The sequence below is a fragment of the Cydia fagiglandana genome, chromosome 18 (assembly GCF_963556715.1).
Source record: "Cydia fagiglandana chromosome 18, ilCydFagi1.1, whole genome shotgun sequence".
Classification (NCBI taxonomy): Eukaryota; Metazoa; Arthropoda; class Insecta; order Lepidoptera; family Tortricidae; genus Cydia; species Cydia fagiglandana.
Genome location: NC_085949.1, coordinates 18,060,763 through 18,085,624, shown reverse-complemented (window position 1 = coordinate 18,085,624; position 24,862 = coordinate 18,060,763). Strand labels below are relative to the sequence as shown.

The following is a 24,862-nucleotide window of genomic DNA, read 5'->3' as shown; positions in this document are numbered from 1 at the left end:
AACCAATTAGGAACGAAAATTACCTACTTCCAAAACCTCATTATTTAATTGTACAGCGAATAAAAAAATATAAATTAATTTTCGGTTACTGATGAATAGTCATAAAGTTAAAATGACGTCACAATGTTTGTGACTCCCCCCTCCCCCATGTCACAACATGTCACATTTTTTTGACCCCGTCCCACCCCCTAAACGTGTGACGTAATTAATGGATGACCCCTGACATCAAAATTTCTATGGAAATATGACATTTAAAAACACTATGGTCTATCAAATTCAATGCAAAGTTAGACGGACTCAAGTCGAGTCGTACCATTCGGTCAAAAGTTCAAGCCGAGCGCACAACCCCGCGCAATTAGAAATATAAGTTGCAAGGACGACGCGTCGTCGTTGTCGCGACGTTCTCGACGCAACTGTCACGCATTTTGGGACATTCCCATTCGTTCTACATAACATAACAACTAAATGACAAAAAATTATCGAACAAAATATAATACAATTCGTCCAAATCGAAGATTCATTTATTGCATTCGATGTGTAAAGTCTAATTGTAAGACAGATTCTGATTGCGAATTTGACCATATACTTACCTACAATATTATAGTGCGGTTCCGACGGTTCCGTAATACGGCACCTCTGTGAAATGTGACAATAGGGCTGGCAACTGTCAAAGATTTTTAGAGATGGCGCCAGCATAGGTTATACCTGTCTAGTTTTGTTCTAAGGGATTTAGCTATTTTAAGACATGTTGTACTACTAACACTATATGGATCTCTCCGATTCGAAATAAATAATTGAATTGAATTTAAATTTAGCTTAGAGGCTACCTTCCAGCCAAAATTCCAAAGAAATTACATGCATTCGACACTATCTCATAGGATCGAAGGTAAAATAAAACCCATGCAGGCGCCATCTGTAAAATAGTTCGGTTGACCAACCCCATTCAGTTACTACAAAACATACGAGTATAGCGAAGTTCGAATCTTCTGGCACGATTTCACTTAGATTTTACACCCAAATAGAAGAAATGGGACAAATCTCATTTCCATTCTTCCAAATCAGTCTGAAACTGTGCCAACGGTTTTAGAATTTTGATTGGTCTCGAACACGAGTGATATATATTTATATATAAAAGTACATTTTGGGAGTTTTTCCCGCGTACGAGTAAGCTATATACGGTTAGCGGGGTACGAAGGGACCTTAATGTAAGTATACGCGTCCGGCTGGATTGTTATTATATTGGACATGTTTATTTCGTTTTAACCTCATTTAATCTAAAAACTTTAACTCTCTCTGTCTCTCTCTCAAGTGTAGGTACCTACTGTGTAGTAGGTACTGTACATGATATGAAGTTTTTAGGCCAAATTAGGGTATTTTTATACTTTTTATTATACTTTTTATTCTGCCCGCTGTCGCTTTACTCTGTCACAAATCTAACTTGTGCTGTCTATTCTATTGCGAGTACTTGCATTAGTCATTCCAACAACATTTTTGTACTGTGATTTTTTTATACATTTACTTTTTATTATTTTTATACAAACTTTGCAATGCAAGCTTCCATTTTCTGTGATCTCTTGTAAGGACATGTTTTGATAATTAATTTATATATTTTAGCATGATGCGTAAGAGTATTTTAAACTTTTATCTTTACATTTTACAACTCTCTTATATTTTTTGTTATTTTTATAATACATATATATGATACAATTAAGTGTTGACATTACCGTAGTAAACTACGTTATAAATATTTTAATTCATCCGAGCTATTTAACTATGTGCTAGATTACCTACTATTGTATTATTGTTTTATTTAACATATTTTGAACGACACAATTGTATCGCACGCGACCGGTCCCATCTTCCAGTTGAATACATTTTAGTGCAAATACATTTGGACCAACCCTGGATCGTAAGTTAGCTATAGTGCGATGTTTGATGTTGTGTAATTAATTGGCGAAATTATTTAGTAATAAGTTGTGTCGAATTGTATGTAATGGTACCAGGTTATAAATTATAATATTTGTAATAATGAAATGGAGGTGGTGAGAACGCTATGCTTTCGCGCTGAATCCGCGCAAATACCGTCAACTTTCGTACGCGTTTCTAATATAGTTGCATAATACACTTAAAATCAATAAAAACATGTATTTTTCTATTGTAATTTCCATACAAAATGACCTGTCTTTATTGGTGTTGAGTAAAGTACCCAATGACATTAAAAGCAGCTGTTAATTGCGAATAAGGATCCAATCGACGCCGATCAGTTGTAAAGTGACTAGTGTACAGTCGCCATCAGATATATCGAAGCGGCCAAGGTCCCCAAAAATATATGAACACGCACTCTGGCGCCTTGACAATTACTTGTAAGCACTTTGGCCGCTCCTATATATACAAACTATCAAGACTGACCTACGGCGGTCGGAACTTCGCAATTAGGCTAACAGTACCGCTACCTTGAGTTGACACTTGACGTTTACACTAGCGACATCGTGTTTAGAGATCGCTGTCCATCTCGCTTGCACTGTGGTATTGATGCGATCGAGAGGGAATGCAATCGAGCTGACACAGTCGCTGGCGTAAATTTCAATTGTTAACTCATGGTAGCCGTACAGCTAGGACCTTATACTATACCGCAGTGCCGACAACTAGCCAAAATAACGTGTCAATTTAAGATTATCATTCTGATAGCTATAGATTATTCAATTCATATTTAAACTAGAATAAATCATTCATAATTCTGAAGAGATTTTCGCGAAAACATAGCGACTAGACTTTAACATAATAACACGCATAATATTTTATATTTCAATGGTACTTATGTATTTATAAATTATTGCAAATCGGTGATTGTTGAACAAGGGTGCTTTGTGTGTTGCCATGCGGATAAATAATAATAATAAATTTAGAATTGCTACAAATTGCGACAAAAGCTTACTAGAGCCAGGTCACAATGATGCCCTAATCCTAAATAATTATCTTTCGAAAGAAACCTAGTGTTGTGTTTGAGATTAGCACAATCATTATTTTTTATTATGTACATTGTCCGGCAACTTTGTCAGCAAATTGTTTGTTTCATTTGAGCTGAAAAAAGTTACATGAACTGGGCGAATGATTTAGATTCGTAATCTTTATTAATTCCTTGTTTCTGAATTATTGGGCATCACTGCTTAGGTACAGTTACTATTAGATATATCGTAGCGGCCGAGGTGTTCAAAAATATCTAAGCACACACACACTCACACACTCGCACACACTCGAACGGCTTGACAATAGAGGTGTGTTCAAATATTTGAGAGCGATTTGGGCGCTCCGATATATCTGATGGCGACTGTACATTGACAATTGTAGCTAGTGACCCAAAAGACTCGAGCCTTTGGAGCTCTTTTTTTAGGGCTCGCCTCATCTCTTGACGCCTAAAAGGCTAAAAGCCTATTTAGCTCTTTAGACCCCGACCGGCTGGCCGGGCTTAATAAGGTTATTAGCTCCAAGAGTCTAGGATCTTAAATAGAACTAGGCTCGGGGGCTAAAGAGCTAAATAGGCTTTTTTTTTAGCCTTTTAGGCGTCACTAATTGTATAGCGGTCGTAAACTAAAGTTTCGCTTGGCGCGGCGCACAGAGCGCCCCTCGATGTTGTAGGCTAAGCGGTTATTTGTGAGAGCGATTTACAAATGTGTTACATTACATATGAAATAATAAATGCCGTTTTGGATACGTCGTGTTTCATTCCTATCATATCCTTATACTTACCTACTAAAGAAAGCAGTAGGTGCGTACTTGAACCTTCGCTTCGCCTCCGCCACTGGATGGGCTTAGTCACTTTTTCTTTAGTATACGAGTATAACATCTACTTTAGATAATTATAAAAAAATCAAATGTACGTTTTTAACCACAACGATTTAATATGGTGTGCGTCAGAATGTCAGAATAGCGGTTTAGACCTCAGCAATCTCAAAGAAATGTTTTTCAGCATACAAAGCACACAAAAGTTATCCCGTGATTTTAATTCGCTAATGTTGTATTAGTAACAACTTTGTTGAACTATTATTTGGGATAAAGGAAATCATGATCATGAATGTATTATAGTTATTTGTTTTACAAGGGGGCAAAGTTGTTGTTTAACCGCTCGTGTTAATATTGATACCCGAGCAAGCGAAAGATTCCAAAATTGAACCACGAGCGTAGCGAATGGTTCGAAAAATGGAATCTTGAGCGTTGCGAGGGTTTCAAAGCACGAGGGTTAAACAAAATTTGCCCCCGAGTGAAACATAAAATTTTTCACCACACCAACCCGAAGCATATATTAAATATAAAATATCAAATGAAATCAAATCCAAATGAATGTTAATAAATATTTATCATCCAAAATCATCATTTAAAAGTAAATTCTACCAGCAAACATAAGAAAACAACTCTAAATTTGCATTTGATTACTTTGCCTCACATGTGAATACAATGCAACTTTGCTATCAGTTTTTGAAGTGCAAAATAAGCCTTTCCGAGCTGGTGTGGTAAAAATTATATTATAGCCTTTCTCTGGCTGTTTGAACCTTATTACAAGATACATAAGATCGCTTTTCCTATAAATAATAGATGAAGTTATGTCTTTCAATTTTACAGTCAAGGTACCTAGAGCCGGTCCAAGAAAAGTTTGCACCGGATTTGATAGCCCACGCAGTGCAAGTGTTATTTATACGTCTTCATAGAAGTTTGACGTTTAAAATAGGTTACACTTGCACTGCGTGGGCTATCAAATCCGCTGCAGACTTTTCTTGGTCTGACTCTATTAGGTTTTCCTTGTTAATTTATTTACCAGCTTCACTGTATTTTACATAGGTACAGTCAGCAGCAGAAGTTGCTAAGCGGGTGAGGTGTTCAAAATTACCTTGACACGCTCTTATTCTCTTCACAATAAAGTCGCGTCAAGATTATTTTGAACACCTCGCCCGCTTAGCAACTTCTGCTGCTGACTGTACATGGTTCTTTAAAGAGCTGTTCTCAAACAGTTATATATAATAACATGAATTACACGCTCCGGTGACGAGAGAAATTATTTTCGAGAGTATGGAGCGACTAATAGCAACTGTTGCTTACAGACTGTAATTTACAGTCTGACGTGAAATAACGCTATGAGCATTTATCTGCTGTTCAATTCTAAAAACAAACCGGTATGCTAGTACAATAGCTAGTAACACATAATTATATTCTATGTACTTACAATCATTTCTGATATATGTACAGCTTGGCAAAAAAGAGTAGAAATTAAAAAGTGGCAACACTGTAGTGTCGTCCCGTTTTTAACCGACTTCCAAATCCCAAAGGAGGAGGTTATCAATTCGGTTGTATGTTTTTTATTTTTATTTTTTTTATTTTTTATTTTATTTTTTATGTTTGTTACTCCATATCTCCGTCATTACTGGACCGATTTTGAAAATTATTTTTTTGATTGTATGTATATGCATACATATTGGTCCCGTTTTTGTCAAAATCCAGTTCTGATGATGGGATCCATGAGGAATCGACGGAACTCCTCAAATCTTAAAGGCATGCATATGGTGATTTGTGTGTTTTTATCAACAAATCAAGCATATACATTCAAAAACGTGACATTTGATGAAGTGGAACTGCTGATGATGATCAGAACGGAACTCTTCAACGACGCATAGTTCACCTTTGGCGATTTGTCCTCTTCGTTATGTTTGTTAAGCAAGTTAAGTTTTGAAGCCACAATTTTATCAAGCTTGAGTTCTGATGATGGGATCCATGAGAAATCGAGGGAACTCCTCAAATTTTAAAGGCATGCGTATAGAGATTTTTGTATTTTCATCAGAAAATCAAGCATTTTCATTAAAAACTGTCGCATTTGATGAAGTGGAACTGCTGATGATGATCAGAACGGAACTCTTCAACGACGCATAGTTCACGTTTGGCGATTTGTCCTCTTCGTTATGTTTGTTAAGCAAGTTTAGTTTTTATTAAGCCACATTTCTGTCAAGCTCGAGTTCTGATGATGGGATCTATAAGGAATCGAGGGAACTCCTCAAATCTTAAAGGCATACGTATAGAATTTTTTGTATTTTCATCATAAAATCAAGCATTTACATTAAAAACTGTCGCATTTGATGAAGTGGAACTGCTGATGATGATCAGAACAGAACTCTTCAACGACGCATAGTACATGTTTGGTGATTTCGAATTTCGATGTTGACTTGGACTGGGACCCGGACTCATACCCGGATCCGGTTCGGACCCGGACTCGGACTCGGACTCGGACCCGGACTCGGACCCGGACTCGGACCCGGACTCGGACCCGGACTCGGACCCGGACTTGGACCGGGACTCGGACCCGGACTCTGACTCAGAGACCCGGACCTTGACCCGGAAAACCACTATGATACCTAAACTAAATAAACCACTATGATTACCTACCATAAAATGTGGGTATGATGATGCCAAACCCCTCCCGCTCAAACTCCCGTACACCGCACCGCATGCGCCGTTAAGTGGGTTAGGTTAGGTTTGAACTGCGATCCTCACAGAACCGAACAAAAGTGGGTTAGGTTTGGTTAGAACTGCGAGTCTTACAGAAACGAAATGCTACTAGAAAAGTGGGTTTGATTAGGTTCGAACTGCGATCCTCACAGAACCGAACTGAACTGCTATCAGAGAAGTGGGTTAGGTTAGGCTAGATAACTACGACCCTTACGGAAACGAAATGCTACTAGAAAGTAGGTACTGGTTTTACCTCCTTTTCTACATAGTGCACCATCTACCATAATCTTTCACCGGGCCCCATAGAAGTCGGTTTTTTTTTTCTTAAAAATTATCTTATATAAATTGGTTTGACAGGGACGACAATACAGTGCTGCCACTTTTTAATTCCTACTCTTTTTTGCCAAGCTGTACCTATGCATAATGCGCATAATATTCTATACAATCAGAAATGAAAATAAAGTTAAGGAAGTAGTTATGGATGGAATTATGGATGACACAAGATTTCTTAGTTTCTTGTAAGTGTATTACGTATAAGTACCTATATAAACCTACCTACCTTGTACCTTGAAAAATACTGCCTCCCAGTGGCATGCAGAAGAGGTGTGTGAATAGGGAGATGCACTCTTTCTTGTTGGCCCTTGACCCATACAAAGTTTGGCAGAAAAGTTATTAATAGTTAGTATTTTATAATATGATTAAAATTTAATTACTTTTAAACTTCAGGACAAGCTTGGGAAGACAGCTATAAAACGAAACAACTCCTAGTATTGTGTATTTCAAATGTTCAGGGCAAAAAATCACATTCATAAACAAAATATTTAAAAATATAAATAGTATTAAGGGATAGAGATCTTCATTAACCAGATAAGACACAATTACATTAAAACATAGATATTCCATATGTCGAGGCTACAGTCAGTCTTCATACCAATAGTATTTGTTGCACAAATCTTTCCATTCATTATTGGATCTCAGCACTGCTTCAACAAGATTACCTAATTTTAAATCAGGATATTCTGTGAGTAATTCTTGGACCACATGTCTCTTAAACCCACCTACTCCAAGTTGAACATGATAGTCATGATAAGCATTTGGATGGTCTCCTGTAGGCGCAAAAGACACACCATCGCGAAGTTGTTTCATGACCTTATGCTCTTCTGCGAGTGCAGGTATTTCTACAACTAAAATGTTTGTAGACTCGTACTTTTCTGCATTTTGTTTCGACTCATTATTTAACAAGTTGATCTGATTTTCACGGTCAGTTGTGGATATCTGGATAATATCTGGGTTACGAATGGAACTTGCAGATTTTTGAAAAGATGCACTTAAAGTTGCAATACTTTCCGTGATCAACTCCATCATTCGGGTCATCTGCATCATTGTTTGATTCAGGATGTCACAAAGCTGAGCCACCTGGACAATCTCTTCCTTCGGTTTATCAGGTTCTTCATTTTTAATTTTTATTTCTTTTACCTCAATAGGCTCTCCAGCGGCGTGGATAATCCTACCAGCATTTTTATCACCTTCTCCTACTCCGATATCTATGTTATCAATTTGTTCCATATTATCTTTTCTTTTTCTTGTTCCGTGAATGACGCGACTGTAAGTATTTGTCATGGCAGTCAAATCTTAGGAAATTCTTTTTACCTCGTCAATTTCAATTCCAAATATAATCAATCTTTCCGACCAGTTCTTTAATCTTTTTCAGAGTGATCAGTTTTTCATTTTAATTTTTAATAAGTAATTTTCTATTTACCATACTTAGAATAAAAATAAAAATAAATCTACTCACACAATCAACATAACTGTAAAATATTGAATGTTTTTGGTAATTTTAGACAAAGAATTTTTTTTTACGATGCACGATGTTCTGATATGTCGCGAAACGACAACCTCGGCCCGGCCGTCGGAATAGGTAGGTACCGTAGGTACGTAGGTGCAGTCGCCATCAGATAATATCGGAGCGGCCGAGGTATTCACAAATATCTAAGCACGGCTCTAATGTCAAGGCGTTAGAGCTTGTTTATATTGTGAACACCTTGGCCGCTGCGATATATCTGAATGGCGACTATACGTGTAGGTAATAGAGTCGTCGCCCACACCGTTAACCGTCCACCGGTAAACCTTATTACAAAAGGCATTGAGGTCTACCGATGGACGGTTAAATTAACCTGTAAAATTGCTCGTAAGTAAAGCCCAATGTGCATTACGAAGTACCTAGTACCTACACTACGTTTCAAGCTAATTAGAACCTTTCATAAACCAAATAAAGTAGCATTTTCTTTTGTTACATTGCTTTCTCAAACAAACGAAAATTAAAACGGTGGGGTTTACGAGGTTAAGAGTTGCTGTTGGTTGGTACCTAATGTCTATGGGATCACAACTGTGATCAATTGCAGAAGCAGTTTTACAAGATGAATGAAGAGTCACAACAGGTCGTCTTGTCCTGAAAGCTAGGAAAAGCAAGTAAAAAGCAAGCAAGTAGCGGAAGGAAAAGCTCACAAGCTTACAAGATTCTAGCACTCTCGATTTTGTACATTACCTAAATTATATCTTATCAAAGCCAACGGCAAAGATGCTTATTAAGATCCCCTACAACAGCGTAACGGACCGGCAATCGAGGCGTGACGTGTCACAGCACAGTTGTCTCGCGTCTCTAGTACTAGTTCAGTCACAGGCGGAGATCTTTATTTAGTACGCAATATAGCTCAAAATCCTCAGCACTCAACTAAATTACTGAGGCTAAATGCACGCGACATAGTCAGTCGACATGCTGCTCGTCCTCCTGTTGCTCGCGCACACACGCGCCGAGTGGGTCGAGATCACACAACTACACAAACCAACACACCATCGTGAGGTGCAAGATATCCTCGACTTCCACGAGGAGCGGCGCAGACCCTCCTTTTCAAAGGAACCTAGCCTTGGTGATGGGCATAGGAAATATATATCATCAACAGAACACAGCTTATACGATGAAAAGAAGCCACAAATTTCAATAGGACCTGAGCTGTACACTGAAAAGAGGAGGCCACATTTCCCAACAGAGCCTACCGATTCTAATGACAATATAAAGTTGCCACAGTTCTCAACGGAGCCTGGCTTTTTGGCAGATTACAAACGCAACAAGATTTATATCAATCACTCTATAGAACAGGGATCGCACTTTAGTGTAGACCAGTCACCAGAAAAGCATTGGACTAAAGGCGTAGTTCACAGAGTCCCCAACCCAACCGTCGGTACAGTTAAGAGAGTATATTTAACAACCGAAGAACCAGCTAAAGTAAAGTACGAGGAAGCAGATCTTACACATGAGCTGAAAGGATACACAATAAGAAACCCGTTTAAAGCTTTTGAAGATCAAAAACCCGAGTTCGTGACAAAAGAAGAGACGTTTGAAGAAGACGGCGAGGACGAGGTTCACTTCGTTAGGAAACCACCTAAAGGTATTTGGGCGAAAGGAGATGAAAGTCAATCGAAAAGTCCTATAAGAAGAGTAGACGCAGAAGAAAACGGCCCTGCGAACAAAACACCTTCCTATATTTCTAAAGAGGATCAGAATGTGGAACCCGGCACAAGCGACACGAAGCCAAACACGATGGAGAATGTGCTGAAATTCGCAAAAGTTGTGGCAGACACCATTACGAGGAACACGCGAAAGAGCGTCAGCAGCAAGCTGCGATATTTAGAGGACTTGAAGGACACCATCATGGTGAACATAGGTAAGGAAAAATTAAATAAAACGTTGAATTGTTTAATGAAACATTACGTACCTATACCTATACCGGCTATATCTACCTGCTACAAATTATTTAAACAAAAACAACAAACGGTAAAAGAGTTGTAGAGGATTAATGTTTTCTAAACGTAGGTACATTCCTATAGATCTTTACCGCCGGCCAACGTGGTAAGTCTTACAACTTACAAAAGGCTTAGGTAGGCAGATGGGTGGTGGGTGCGGTTATGTTATTCTGCTGCGTAAATGAAGTTCTAAAAGTAATAAATTGACAGAGGATCGCATCGAGTACCTGTGGCCGGACGACACGGGCGGTAGTGCAGCGCGCCGGCGCCGCTGGTCGCGTTCCGCAGAGGCCCGCGGTCACCACGTCGAGTTCCCCTCTTCCGAGAGCGCCCTCATGACCATATCCTTCCTCACCTTCGCTGTCTACCTCATCAAACTCGTACTAGTAAGCATTTTGAGTGAAGCTAATAGATACTTTATAACCACACAAAGTTTAATAACACTTAATTTTTACAGCAAATTATCCAAACGTACAAAAACAAAACGATGATGGTGACACCGGCTGTATTTGCGACCGTTGGGCGATCTGCAAGAAGCAAACAGAAAGATTCTCATAAATAGATAAATAAAATTAAATACCTTTATTATTTTAATAACGAATTAAAAATTATAATTTAGTTTTTCAAATCTTGCCGCCATTAAAAGCGTATAGTTATTGCATGAATTGATTTCAAACTGAAAACATCTTAATTGCTGATTTTCATATATATATTTTTTTATAATATCGAAAAACATTGTAAATATATAGTTAATTATAAATGATTTAAATTGAACATATATTCAAATAAGTATATACGTTTTAAAAAGGTCTAAATAAAAAATTACAGATACGTCTCAGAACGCGCCATTGGTTGTCAAACGCCGATTATGCTGGATTATGCACAACGAATCGGTTGTAAACTAAAATAATAAAATAATAAGATACTTTGTTTGCTAGATTCGCGTTTCCTTGCCTAAGATTATGTAAAAAGAAATGAGTACCGGGACTGAACAGATATTTCTGCCTGATTCCGCGAGCAACTTGCCTCACGGAATCGAAATGAGGGCGATGAGGCCAGGTAATGGAGCGCCGACAATCAACACAACCAATCTTGAGAGTAAGTACCGATTCATTATTTTGTGCCAGAAGTAACTATACAGTGTGGAAAGATAAGTCGGGCCCTGGAGGGAAACTACCTTAAATCCTTAAGCTGGCTCATTTTACTTAAAGGAGACATTCCTTTATTTTTAAAAAGAAACAAAACTGCATTCAAAGATTTTTTTAAACTCGCTTGCCTCGCCCAACCGACTTAAAATTCCAAAAAATATAAACTCGCAATTTTATTGTACTAGTCGATAAAGTTAATGATAACATTTCTCCAAGAAACATTAGGTCTTACACTCGTCTGTCGTACAAAATATCCATAAAATGTAATATTTCGTAAGTACTCAAAATTTTTTTAGACAAGCAAAATTGAAGAAAAAAAGATAAAATCTTTGAATGCAGGTTTGTTTTTTTTTTTAAATAAAGGAATGTCTCCTTTAAGTAAAATGAGCCAGCTTAAGGATTTAAGGTAGTTTCCCTCCACGGCCCGACTTATCTTTCCACCCTGTATAATCGATATGTACCTGTATCCATATTTTAATTACTCATTTCAAAGAATAATTAAACCTCTACAAGGCCTTTCCTTTTAAGTATGAACGTATAGTTACTTTTAAGTGTTATTAGGGTTCCAAAACCGAAACCTAACAATTCTTTAAATGGCAATGGATTCTATGTAAGTAATTTGTTTTTAACTACACTTCACTTTCAAGGCATTGCAAAGCTACTGATATAATGAGTTTGAATTTAGTTTTGGATTTCTTATGCTTAACATTATATTGTAACATTTTGTACAGATGTGTCGGACTTCTCAAAGGTGTGTCGTGTGTGTGCGACTGTCACGGAGCTGGTGGTTCCCATCTACGGAGAAGAGGGCCTGCGCATGAACCTTGCTGATAAAATAAAGAGACATCTGCCTATCAAGGTACTGTGCCCCGCAATTCGTTATTTTCAAGTACTTTTGCTATACAATTTAATAAATAAATCCTGTCTCGTGCTTGCCAACAGACTACAGTATTTAAAATTGTACTTTTAGTTTTGCTAGCCCTATAGGAATTAAAATTTTACTACTCCCATATTGGGTAAAGACTAGACACATTGAAATCCATATCTTAAGGCGCGTCTCGATATTGCGCGGCGGCCGCGCGAGCAATGTTCGACCACGGCAAACCTGTATTTTGGCGCACTAGTCACTTTCGGCACCATCTGAACCACATTATATCACAAAAATTAATTATTCGGAACAAAGTATAGCCAAATAGAAAAATGATCTGTTGCGATAATCACTACATTTACTGTTCCATAGAAACTGTTTAGTGCCATATAATTCAATTAAAGTACGACACTTTTCATTATCCATGTATGCGGCCGCGCGAGCCAACTGAAATATATACACACCCGTCCCAACTGCGCGCGAACATTCCTTTGCCGCGCGTCGAAACACCGACAGTGAATGGTTCGTCGCGCGGCGCGTTCGAGCGCGCCAATGATCGAGTTGGCTCGCGCGGCGGCCCGGTATCCAAGCGCGCGGCTGCCGCGCGAGCCAATGTTCGATAGCTTGCCGCGCAATATGGAGACGGGCCTTTAAGGCGCTTGATGACTTCATTTAATTTTAAATTTCCAACCATGAAACGTATCAAATTTTGACTTTAGTTTAATAAATAATGAGTATGTATGTAGTTACACTTATTACTATTCTGGACCTCGGCTACTGGAGGGCTTGGTCACTTTATTTAGTTTATGACATCTATATCAGTTTTCATTTTAATTTGTCAGAGACTGGGAGTCTTCTGTAGAAACTTTGATCCTTGATACAAAAAATCATTTTTCACAATTTCAAGTCATTGTTTCCGTATTTACAACACTCTTTCAAGTTTTCAAAGAGACAGCTGGCAGAAGTGTATTGACAGTGACCGGTGTTCTGTAGGTAACGGAGAATGATGTGCTGCCCCTGGTGGTATGCTTCCAATGCACCAGCACCCTCCTGGCGACGCACGAGCTGGTGGCATGCAGCCTGCAGGCCGACGCGGCGCTGCGCACTGCATGCGCTCAGGTAACAACACTCTTTCCTGTCACATGTGCTTTATTATAGTGTGACAGACAGTGTATAAATCCTGTTTATTCCATGATGCCACATGTCAATGTCATTGTGCAAGCTGAACAGCAATATAGCAGTGAGTTAGAGCGCGCGATAGAGATAGAAACAAGCTTGTCAGTGAACGAAATTCCTCGTGCTAAGCGTCTCTTGTTTACCTTACAAAATTTGAATACATTTACTAGGCCCTTTAGTCTATAAAGAGTACCTAAAGAGGCCCACAGATTACCAGTTCGCCGGACGATATCAGCCTGTCAGTTAGTTTGGAGCTGTCACATTTTGCATTCAACTGACAGGCTAATATCGTCCGGCGAACTGGTAATCAGTGGGCCCCTTAATATACGGTTAATGGTGGCTAAGTAGATCGATAAGTGGTGGTTAAATGTGTATGATATTGATATGTGCAGCGAGAGCGTCAGGCGCAGCAGTCCCAGCAGCGGCAGGAGCAGGCGATGGACGCGGAGGGTTTCGCAGAGGACCGACCAGACGAGTGAGTAAATTGACTACAGTCTACACTACACTATTATAAATAAAATAACTATTTGTAACCCTTCTTAGTTCTTCCTAAATTGCAGCTCAGAGGGACTTCAGATGCTTCTATTGTAATCTATGGCAAGATATAGCTCATCCTTTAAAATATAGCTCTTTTAGAACCTTAAGTGACCCTGTCAGTGTCTAGATTGAGAAGGTGGGAAAATAATTCTTACCTCGTTTTAATTATGTTTACAAATGGCCAGTCAATGTTCTCGAATGACTTGTTGATTTCGAGGGTAGTACTCAAATGTATATTCTTGCAGAGAGAAGTAAAATAATACAGAATTTTAACCTCCATACAACGCAGAGCCCCATCATTGTTGCAGTTGGTGCTACATGTTTAAGTTTAGCTTTGCTTTGTGAGTAATACATACTACCATCTTACTTATTTCATAACTTCAAGAAGTAAAATTGTAGGGACTTGGGATGTTTTGTAGTTTTGTGGCAAGTCTAATCTCGCGTTATCCCGCGGCATTTTGCTACGGCTCGTCCGCTGCCTCCGGAGCCTGGAGTCCGCTTCACAACTAATCCCAAGAATTGACGTAGGCACTAGTTTTTACGAAAGCGACTGACCTGGCCTTCCAACCCAGAGGGGAAACTAGGCTTTATTGGGATTAATCCGGTTTCCTCACGATGTTTTCCTTCACCGAAAAGCGACTGGTAAATATCAAATAATATTTCGTACATAAGTCCCGAAAAACTCATTGGTACAAGCCGGGGTTCGAACTAGGGTTGCCAGATGGTCGGGATTTGGCGGGATTCTCCCGATTTTTAGCATGTGTTCCCGATTCCCGACAAAGTGTAAACTGTCCCGAAAAACAGCTTCACGTTATAAAACAATAATTTCAAGTTCCGGACTGTCGTTAAGCGAGCGAGTTGACGTAGTGCCAATAATGTAAAATATCGTTATTTTTAATACAATTACTTTAATTTGAATGTATTTTTTTCCCGAATTAAGTCCCAAAATCCCGAAAAATTTATATTGTTTCCCGATAATAGCGTCTTTCGATCTGGCAACCCTAGTTCGAACCCGCGACCTCCGGATTGCAAGTCGCACGCTCTTACCGCTAGGCTAGGCCACCAGCGCTTCCAAGGCAAGGCAAGTCAAGTATAATATTTAAAATTTAAGCGCAAAGTAAATAGCGGTACGACAGTTTTTAAGTACACAAAGCCAAAATGCAAACATGTAAATCAGTGCCAACGACAATAAGGCTCGCGTCGTTGTAAGGCGGTTAAAACTCTGTTTAATTTACGTCTCTCTGGTTCCAGGGCCGTAAAATTTAAAGCGGTAGTTAAGAGCGTGCTCGTCAACTATTTCCACACCCTTAACATGGACAATGGCGACGACTGCCAGTTCGCCTGCCAGCGATGCCCGTGGAGAGGCAATTCCACACAACTACTAATAGACCATTTACACGCGCACCAAGTTAAGCCCGATACTGTTGACAGCTTCATACGACTATATATAACTTTTGAGGAACCACTAGAGTCAGATGATGATACAACAGAAGCACCATCAATGAAATTTAAGCCTCCAAAGCCTGTAGCAGCTCATTGCTGTCCGTTCTGCGACAGTATATTCTCATCAAAAGCGCGTTTAGAACTTCATATCGCTAACCATGTTGAAATCAGCGAAGATAGCGCAGTGGAGTGCTGCGGGGCGCTTTACAGCGAACGTTCTTTATTCATCCAACATGCCCTTGACAAGCACGAACGCGCTCTGCCTCCTGGAATAATATGCCGCGCTTGTGGCCTAAAAGCTGACTCGCTCGTTACTCTCTCCGAACATATCAAAAACACCCACGCCGATGATGCTATCACTCGAAAAAGAACAGATCGCAATCCTAAAAGCAAAGACCAGAAATATATCCCAACTCCGTGCCCGGATTGTGGAAAAACTTTCTCTAACAAATACAACATGGCTGTACATTTGCGATCGCATAAAGGAAAATCGGATAAAATCCAATGCGAGTTATGCAGTAAATGGTATGGTAGTCGCACCGCCTTGGTCAGCCATGTGAAGCTAGCTCATAGTGGGTTACTCCGCTTCGCTTGTGACATTTGTGGCGAATGGTTCCCTAATCGCACCGTCCGTGCCGTCCATGTCGCCTTACACACAGGGGAAAGACCGCATGTCTGTACAGTTAAGGGCTGTTCAAGTGCATATAGGAGTCGCGACTCGTTATTAAAACATTTGGACGCGCACCGAAATATGCGGACTTATGCCTGTCATTGTGGGAAGGATTTCAAGAGGAGGTGGCATTTAAAAAGACATCTGAAAACACATCAAGAAAATGGTCCATTGAAGAAAAAGGAGTCGGATCCAAATACTGACGCAACTTGAATTGTCGTGAGAGAAGGATAGAACTAGTTAAAAAGCTTTGAACTCAAGTACGAAGCTGATGGGACGAAAATTATGAACGGAGTAAAGACAGTGTCAGAGTAGGCTAACTAATGCAAGTATTGGATATGCAGGAAATCTCCGTGTAACTGCGACGATTTGTTACAGAATATGGATGGAAACGACCTCAAAAGTAAATTATTAGCTATCGGGCATCATTCAGACACCAATGCATGTGTGCTGGCATGCGAAGTTTGAATTTGAGGCGAGAAGTACCTCACTCCAATAACTAGAGCGTTTGTTGCAGATCTTGGGCGGGAATTACTGAAGACGGTCACGATCCCGGTGTGAATGGCGAGGCTGACGGTGATGACCGAGCCTCGAGCGACGAGGACGACCGCCCGCTCGCCTCCCTAGCTTCCGAGAAAGCTGACGCCTATGCAAACTTCTACAACGCCTTGCTAAACTTTAGAAACCATTACCTAAACGAACATGACGCTCGCTACCCAGAGTTTACAGAGTCTAGCGAAAGCGAAGCGGAGGCAAACGGATCAGACGATTATGACGACTTGTCTAAGAATAACATGCGGCGGGATCGCATGGATGAAGCCACGAGACTCGAATTAGCGAGCGCGCAGACCCGCATAAATGGCAAGACTTACTACACGTGTCGCATATGCGGCAAACATCTCAGCTCACCACACACTTACGTGTTCCACACACGAATACACACAGGCGAACGTCCATGCGTATGCCACATATGTGGGAAGCAGTTCCGAGCACCGAACGGCTTACAGCGCCATCTCGCGGAAACCCACGAGCGGCGCCGCCGGCACGCGTGTCGACACTGCGATCGGACGTTTGCCAACTCGCAGAACCTAAAACAGCATATGAGGACTCATACGGGGGAGAGACCGTACTCGTGCTCGCTCTGCGGGAAACGTTTTCGTCAATCGGGGTCGCTGCACGCGCACAAGAAAACTCATGTCGCGCTGCTGCCGTTCCGCTGCGCGCACTGTCCGGCGGCGTTCCGCCTGCGGGCGGGGCTGGCCCGACACAGGCTGCGGCACTCCGGGGAACGTCCGCACAGTTGCGAGATCTGCGGTCGGTGTTTCAGGACGCGGGCGGATTTATCGGCGCACCGCACGGCGCACTCGCCGGCGCGCGCGCACTCGTGCGGCGTGTGCCGCGCCCCCTTCCGCTCGCGCCGCGCGCTGCGCCACCACGCGAGGCGGCTGCACCCGCCGCCGCCGCCGCCGCCGCCGCAGATACAGGACGATATGGCGAATCGATCCTACTTCGTCCTAGCGCCATTGTAGCCTGTTAACTACTTATGTACCTACTCGAGAGTGGAAACTGTAGATGGCTTAGAAGGAGAGATAAAATGAAAAATCACCAAAACACCTATAAAATATGATATTTGATGTTCTGGCAAGCTATAACACTGATTTTCACTATACTTTATTCTTTCAAGAACAATGTAAATAAATAAAAAAAATATATATATATTGTGAGAAATAATATTGGAATACAAGACTCAAGTGCGACCTCCCGCTTGCAGAGACTCGCCGCAAAAAGTCGAAAACACTCAAACAGAGAAGTCGGCGGTCTCTACGCGGCGGCGGCAGCACTGCTCCGCCTGCGGGCTCGGCGTCGCGGCCGGCAACCTCGCCAGACACATACGCACCGCGCACGCGCAATCACGCCCGCACACATGTCAACAGTGCCCGGCCACCTTCTCTAGAAGAGACCATCTTAAAGACCACGAGCGCACACATGGGAACACCCGCGAATATGTCTGCGACACTTGCGGGGCCGCCTCGCGCTCGGCGGCGGCGTTACGCATGCACAAACAAAGCCACAGACATCGACTGCACGCCTGTTTGCACTGCGACGCACGATTCCGTCGCAAAGCGGAACTTACCGCGCATGTGTCGGTGCATACTGGAGAACGAGCGCATGTGTGTCAGTGCGGCAAAACCTTCCGATTACGCGCGCAGCTGACGCGCCACGAGCGCACGCACCGGGACCCGCCGCGGTGACGCACGCGCAGTCCACCCTGATAATACAAGCTTGGAGATCCGCTGAGCTGACGCGAACAGGTCCGGTCTATGGGTCGGTTGCACCAAACTGTTCGTATCGTTAAAGAGTTCGCAAAATTTTTATGTATGGAAAGTTTCATAGTGAAGCGCCGGGGCGCGCCGGCTGATGTTGATCAGTCTGTCAAATGTGGTTGGTGCAACTGGCCCTATGTTCCTCGCTGAGGCTTCTTTGTTAATGTATCATAAGACTGATTAGTGATTACACGTCATTATCCTTGCCTACTCACTTTTCTTTTGCCTGTCCATGTCCTATAGATACAGTTATAGATATTTAAAAAAATGTGTATATCACATGCACAACAATGATATAGTTAGTGGTATCTAGAGAAAGAAAACTGACGTTTGCGCATAAATGTAATAAATTACAGCGTTCACACTTTTATGAATTATTCTATTTTCAACATTTATATTCATTGTAAGGTTCTATGCTTTCTTTGTATATTTTTACTTCTCTCAGTTTCCTCTACTTCTGAATACCACTGTAGTACAAATAATAGTAAACTAATTACTAGAACTTGCTTTGCTTTGCTTAAATAGGCAAGCAAGTATAGTATGTATAAAGATTCAGATACTGTCACGCGACTCTCGCTTACTGACTTAAGACGAAACAGGAGCTGAGTTTTAAATATTTTAGGTAAATATACCCGTCTCGCTAACGGAAGCGGCTCCTAAAACTAGTGCGATAAGAACAAGGCGAAAAATCCTGCGTATAAATCTCAAAAATCGAGGTTTAGTACTCGACTGTTTCCTCCTCCAGAACTTAACCAATCGTAAGATTATGAAATTATCTGTGTTGGACCGTTTTGCTTTTTTGCCTAATTGATATCAGTTTTGAATACTACGCCTCTCATTGCGGCATAGTCAATGAGGCCACTTTGACCATTTTTGAAGGGCTCTAGCGCCTTATAAAACAAAAATATCAAAAAAAGCAAAACGGTCCGACACAGATATTGACAATATTAATCTGTGTTGAAAAAGTCATTGCTCTAGCACAGCGGTCGGCAACCTTTTAGCAGCCAATAAGGGCCACATAGTAGTTAACGGAGGTGACGCGGGCCGTACTTTATTAATATTTATGACTTTATGAGACATTGTCGTTTGTCACTATTACATACAAAATAGCCAAGGCGGCACTCGGCCCGCAAGTGACAGGTTCGGCCCGCAGGTTGCCGACCCCTGCTCTAGCTTCAAAACCCACGGAGGAAACAGTCGAGTACGTTTGTATGGAGAAATGACCACTCCTGTTGGCTCTTAAACTACACAATATCACACTGTGGAGTAACAATCACCTTTAGCTTATACCCAAGATTTAAATTTATTGTATAGGTACAAAATATTAGAGAATCATAGTAATTACTTACGAGTAACGTTTGACACCTTTTTTTATATCATATCAATTTATGACGCCTGACAGTCGTTACATACGATTTCTAGCTCTAAATTGTACAAGATATAAATGAGCCTCGATTGGGCCCCAACCAACCTCACCCCCCTCTTCCAGCTACCGGCGCTGCGAGTTCTGCCCCCTCGTGGTGCTCGGCGCGCTCTACAACAGCCACCTGCTGGGCCGCCACGCCGACCTCGTGTTCCACTGCGACGAGTGCACCTCGTACGTCGCCCGCAGACAGTTCCTCGCGCACATGACCCGCCACGCGCACCAGGTATGTTACCTCACCCCTCTACAACAGCCCCCTGCTGGGCCGCCACGCTGACCTCGTGTTCCACTGCGACGAGTGCAACTCGTACGTCGCCCGCAGACAGTTCCTCGCGCACATGACCCGCCACGCGCACCAGGTGTGTTACCTCACCCCTCTACAACAGCCACCTGCTGGGCCGCCACGCCGACCTCGTGTTCCACTGCGACGAGTGCAACTCGTACGTCGCCCGCAGACAGTTCCTCGCGCACATGACCCGCCACGCGCACCAGGTATGTTACCTCACCCCTCTACAACAGCCCCCTGCTGGGCCGCCACGCCGACCTCGTGTTCCACTGCGACGAGTGCAACTCGTACGTCGCCCGCAGACAGTTCCTCGCGCACATGACCCGCCACGCGCACCAAGTGTGTTACCTCACCCCTCTACAACAGCCCCCTGCTGGGCCGCCACGCCGACCTCGTGTTCCACTGCGACGAGTGCAACTCGTACGTCGCCCGCAGACAGTTCCTCGCGCACATGACCCGCCACGCGCACCAGGTGTGTTACCTCACCCCTCTACAACAGCCACCTGCTGGGCCGCCACGCCGACCTCGTGTTCCACTGCGACGAGTGCAACTCGTACGTCGCCCGCAGGCAGTTCCTCGCGCACATGACCCGCCACGCGCACCAGGTATGTTCATTCACTTCAGCGTCAGCCCGTTATCACCAACTGGCCCCACTGCTGGGTTGCTTGAATAGGTCACCTGTACCGTTTCTGAGATTATCTCATCCAGATACAGAGGTCCAGTACGTCATCGAAATAGTAAAGAAGAGTTTAGAAAAGACTTGTATACAAAAATACATGTTCTTTTAAAATAACTATAACTGAACCGGTTAAAAAAGTGAAACATGGCCAATAAAAAGCTTCGGCCAATGAAAAATATTCTGCATGAAGAATGTGCACAATGCACAACTTGTAGCAGCCAGTTAGCTGGTACACTAGTAGTAGTAGCTTCAGATGGGTTGTTGGTGAGCAGCACGGCAAACAGCAGTTGTAGTGAGAATGTAGATATATTGTGAAGTAAGGTACAAGTTAAGAAGGTGACCCTCCTTCTCAGGAATCTATTATGCGTCTATATCTCTCTTGCTTGTACAGCGGTTTTTATATCGTTAACCATCTTATTTCCGCCATTAGAGTTGCTGTTCGACAAGACGTGAAGAACGTGCGACTCTAATCCGGATGACAATCACGTATAGCATGTACTACATGCACGCGCGGCTGATTAGATTCCGAAATGCATGTACAGTGATAAGACTGTACACAACTCTTGTTTCATTTGGCGATGTTTTTTTGTCTCTTGTATACAGGGTGGCTAAAAAATAACTGCATTCCCGTTGCCAGGGAGGTTTTGGGACTATACTGAGCAACTTTTACTATGGGGCCAACCCCGAAATCGCAAAACAATTTTACCCTTCCATAGAAAATAGACCAGCTAAAATGTATAAAACAACCTTTTTTTTTCGCGTTTTCGGGGTTGGTCTCATAGTAAAAGTTGCTCAGTATAATCCCAAAACCTGCCTGGCAACGAGAATGCAGTTATTTTTTAGCTACCCTGTATACGTAAGTAAAATGAACCGTTGATAAATCCCCAGTACGATGCGGAAGGGCGCCGCGCGGCCCCCAAGCCCGCCGCCGCGCCGCCGTACTCCCCGCCCTCCCCCGCGCCCTGCCCCGCCGTCACCACCACCGCGGCCGCCGACTCCACCACCGCCTCCTCCTCGCCCACCTCCGACCCCTGCAGCGACGGCGACGACGAGCGGGAGGACACTCCGCCACCCGAGCCGGAGCCGAGCGACACACGTGATAATCCTCAACTAAATCCTGGCCCGGACCGGCTCAATGTGGCGACCGGGTCGAATGCATCGCCCGGCCCGAATGCAGCGGCCCGGTCGATTTCGACGCCTGAACCCGTTCAATCAAGCTCCGTGGCGATTAATGATCCTGTTGAAAATCCTGTGCCGGCTCCAATAAATCAGCCCGAGTCTAACGCGCAGGTTGAAGAAACTAATGAGTCTAAGCCCAAAAAGACGCCGGTTGTCCGCCAATGCCCCCACTGCCCTAAGACCTACACGGCTTCCTCCAGCTACTTCTACCATCTAAAGTACACGCACGGTAAGAGCCGCGAGCACGAGTGTCCCACCTGCGGCCGCCGCTTCGGCACCCGCGGCGCGCTGCGCGAACATTCCTCCCTGCACGAGCCGACGCAAGGCCTACAGTGCGAGCAGTGCGGGAAACGCTTCCGGACCAAGGCGGGTCGGTATATACACGCGCAAACGCATAAAGATGAGAAAGAAAAGAGATTTGAATGCGCTGAATGTGGACGAGCGTTCCGCTGGCGCACGGAGCTCAAACGCCACGTGACTAGACATGCTGCGAACCGTACGCACGCATGCGAGTGTGGACGCGCCTTCTCTGTGCGTGCCGATTTGTTAAGACACGCTCGCACGCACAGACGTGCTGCGCATTTGTGCCCGCACGCGGGATGCTGCGCCACGTTTGCGCAACCGCGCTACCTGCGCGCGCACGTGGCGCGCAAACACGCACCCGCGCCGGACAAGGCGCAGGCGCAGCGCAAGTCTGCGTAAACTGACTGTTAACATGTTCACTGTCGCGTGCCCTCACATATGGGTCACGGCAAGCCTCTATTACAAAACTGTAAGGTTGAGCGTTGGGACAGTGATCGTGTTAAGACTTTGTAGCATACGTCTACTATGTCTATAACTATTAGATTACATTCCTTATTTTAGGTCGGTTTTCTACCTAAAATAGGTATGGAATGGATATCCTTTCCATTAAAATTTCACATGCTGATCTAGAATCTTTAATGAATGTGTGGCAACATTGTTGCGGGTTCGACCCTTTGTCTTCAATCAACAAAATCTCTTCTATAATAGTGGACGTATGCTCGTCGAAGCATCGTTTCTATTATCAAATTATTACTGTGCCGCCGACTGAGAGTCATTATAATCAATATACTTATTTCTATCTTAAAGTAATAGTAGCAGCCAAAGATATAAAGGAATAATTTCCGCTTTGGCAGAAGTATTTGAAGGAACGGGAGAAATTTAATATTACTCGTATCGCATGGCGTATGATTCGCGTTTAGGATAAGGATACAGGTCGCCTCCGACTTTGGGGCTATAAATGCAAAAGCAAGGGCGGTTCCAGTCCCAACTAACATTTTTGTCTACAACTTTATTTACTTTACTTATTAACTTAAGGTATAATAGAGGTTTAAAATCTCATGTCAGAGATTACAGATCCACTTTATTATTATTTAAATCGTTCTCTTTAGTTATTCTAAATAATATTTTCGTTGTTTTATTTCCTTTACGGAAATCTTGAATGTAACTGAAAAGTTGCAAATTATGATTAATTTATGTTGCAATCGTTTCACAAAATTCTATCTTTGTTATTATTTAGTTGATAATTACCTATATTATTATTATACGTAGGTATATGAATGTGATGTGATTTAGAATCTGATTCTGTCAACATAGATGTAAGACTGAATATGTATGTAAGTGTATAAACATAAGAACGCTTGGTAAGAATAAAATACTTCTTTTCGGCATCATGTTGTTTTATTAATAACACTTATCAGTAGTGATAGTGTTGGCTAGGATACACATGGTAACATGCGAACTTACAAAAACAGTTTCGTCTGGCGTCTTTGGCAGTTTTTGTTCCTTCGCCTGTCTGATTCGATATAGCTAGAGCTTTGTTAAAATTAGCCACAATATCAATATGCACATGAAAATATATTACAAACGTATTTTTTGGGCCAGCCTGTATAAATATATGCTAAATGTTTAAGGGGCTACCCGTGGTTTTCATCGATTTTTGACAAGTTTTGAATCGTATCTCCTTTGCACTACAGATAGAATTATAAAACAAACGGTTATCGGTTCTTCAATCTTTTGTCTTCGGTTTTGTCCACCGGATTTTGAAAAAAATGAATAAGTACTTATTTTTTTATGAATTTTTTAAACATTGTCTAAAAAACACTTTTTTCGTATCTAGTTTGCAGTTAAGGATCTTACATGTACGAAATCTACATATTTGGGTTCGTCTTTGAAGTCTCGAAAATCGTGTCCAAGGTTTTAATCTTAAACTTATTAACACAAAAGTTATGGCCAGAAAACCAGTTTTTTAGCCTTAAACTTTGATGCCATATATCTCGAAGACAATGAACTTTAAAGTAAATTTGGGATACTATATTGCTTAAAGCCGTTGCTGTTAATATAATAAGCTACAAAAAACATAAGAAAACTAAGGGATTCAGATCGAAGGTCATTGGCGTGGGGGAGCCCCTTAATTATAAGTATTATAACAACTAGGAGAAATGAGAATTGTTTCATTATTTATTGTACGATTAGGGGCTATTTAATAAATTACGTCATTTCAAATTAGGGCCCCCCCCCCCCCCTAATTTGAAATGACGTAATTTCTGGACATCGGATGACGGTAGCATGAAGTAGGAGGAAATGGGATCATTTAAGCATGATTTTTGGATGATTGTGGGGGGGGGGGATCAAAAATCGATGACGTAATTTATGGACAGCCCCTTAGGTACAGTTTTACATTGTGGAAATACGCAGACTACCTGCACCCATAGAACCATTTCCAGTCGCCGTTACGACGCGGTGTAGACACATCTTGTGTCGACACCGTCTGTTTCGGTCACAATTCCAGTCGCAGAGTCGTCGCCGTGTCGACACA

The 24,862-nt window shown here is 42.2% G+C and overlaps 3 protein-coding genes across 3 annotated transcripts; all 3 read left to right on the top strand.

Annotated features, from left to right (window-relative positions):
- The first annotated feature begins 9,243 nt into the window (after positions 1-9,243).
- On the top strand, positions 9,244-10,852 carry LOC134673648 (uncharacterized). The gene is made up of 3 exons (XM_063531650.1): positions 9,244-10,211; positions 10,501-10,676; positions 10,748-10,852. The coding sequence occupies exons 1-3, from the start codon at positions 9,263-9,265 to the stop codon at positions 10,850-10,852; spliced, it is 1,230 nt and encodes a 409-aa protein (XP_063387720.1). The 5' UTR covers positions 9,244-9,262.
- Positions 10,853-11,159: 307 nt separating this feature from the next.
- On the top strand, positions 11,160-23,714 carry LOC134673647 (zinc finger protein 316-like). Its single transcript, XM_063531649.1, has 9 exons — positions 11,160-11,388; positions 12,170-12,297; positions 13,300-13,425; positions 13,875-13,957; positions 19,946-20,143; positions 20,266-20,371; positions 20,506-20,585; positions 20,638-20,770; positions 21,733-23,714. Exons 1-9 carry the CDS (start codon positions 11,265-11,267, stop codon positions 22,723-22,725), a joined length of 1,971 nt encoding a protein of 656 aa, XP_063387719.1. The 5' UTR covers positions 11,160-11,264; the 3' UTR covers positions 22,726-23,714.
- LOC134673557 (oocyte zinc finger protein XlCOF6-like) lies at positions 15,332-17,765 on the top strand. Its single transcript, XM_063531556.1, has 2 exons — positions 15,332-16,131; positions 16,650-17,765. Exons 1-2 carry the CDS (start codon positions 15,332-15,334, stop codon positions 17,659-17,661), a joined length of 1,812 nt encoding a protein of 603 aa, XP_063387626.1. The 3' UTR covers positions 17,662-17,765.
- Positions 23,715-24,862: the final 1,148 nt, after the last annotated feature.

Bases quoted from the DNA above. Each gene is read 5' to 3' on its own strand.
- LOC134673648 (XM_063531650.1), top strand. From the start codon at position 9,263: ATGCTGCTCGTCCTCCTGTTGCTCGCGCACACACGCGCCGAGTGGGTC. The intron at 10,212-10,500 runs GTAAGGAAAAAT...ATAAATTGACAG, and splicing joins CACCATCATGGTGAACATAG to AGGATCGCATCGAGTACCTG. The intron at 10,677-10,747 runs GTAAGCATTTTG...TAATTTTTACAG, and splicing joins ACCTCATCAAACTCGTACTA to CAAATTATCCAAACGTACAA.
- LOC134673647 (XM_063531649.1), top strand. From the start codon at position 11,265: ATGAGTACCGGGACTGAACAGATATTTCTGCCTGATTCCGCGAGCAAC. The intron at 12,298-13,299 runs GTACTGTGCCCC...GGTGTTCTGTAG, and splicing joins AGAGACATCTGCCTATCAAG to GTAACGGAGAATGATGTGCT. The intron at 13,426-13,874 runs GTAACAACACTC...TGATATGTGCAG, and splicing joins TGCGCACTGCATGCGCTCAG to CGAGAGCGTCAGGCGCAGCA.
- LOC134673557 (XM_063531556.1), top strand. From the start codon at position 15,332: ATGGACAATGGCGACGACTGCCAGTTCGCCTGCCAGCGATGCCCGTGG. The intron at 16,132-16,649 runs GCATGTCTGTAC...CGTTTGTTGCAG, and splicing joins TTACACACAGGGGAAAGACC to ATCTTGGGCGGGAATTACTG.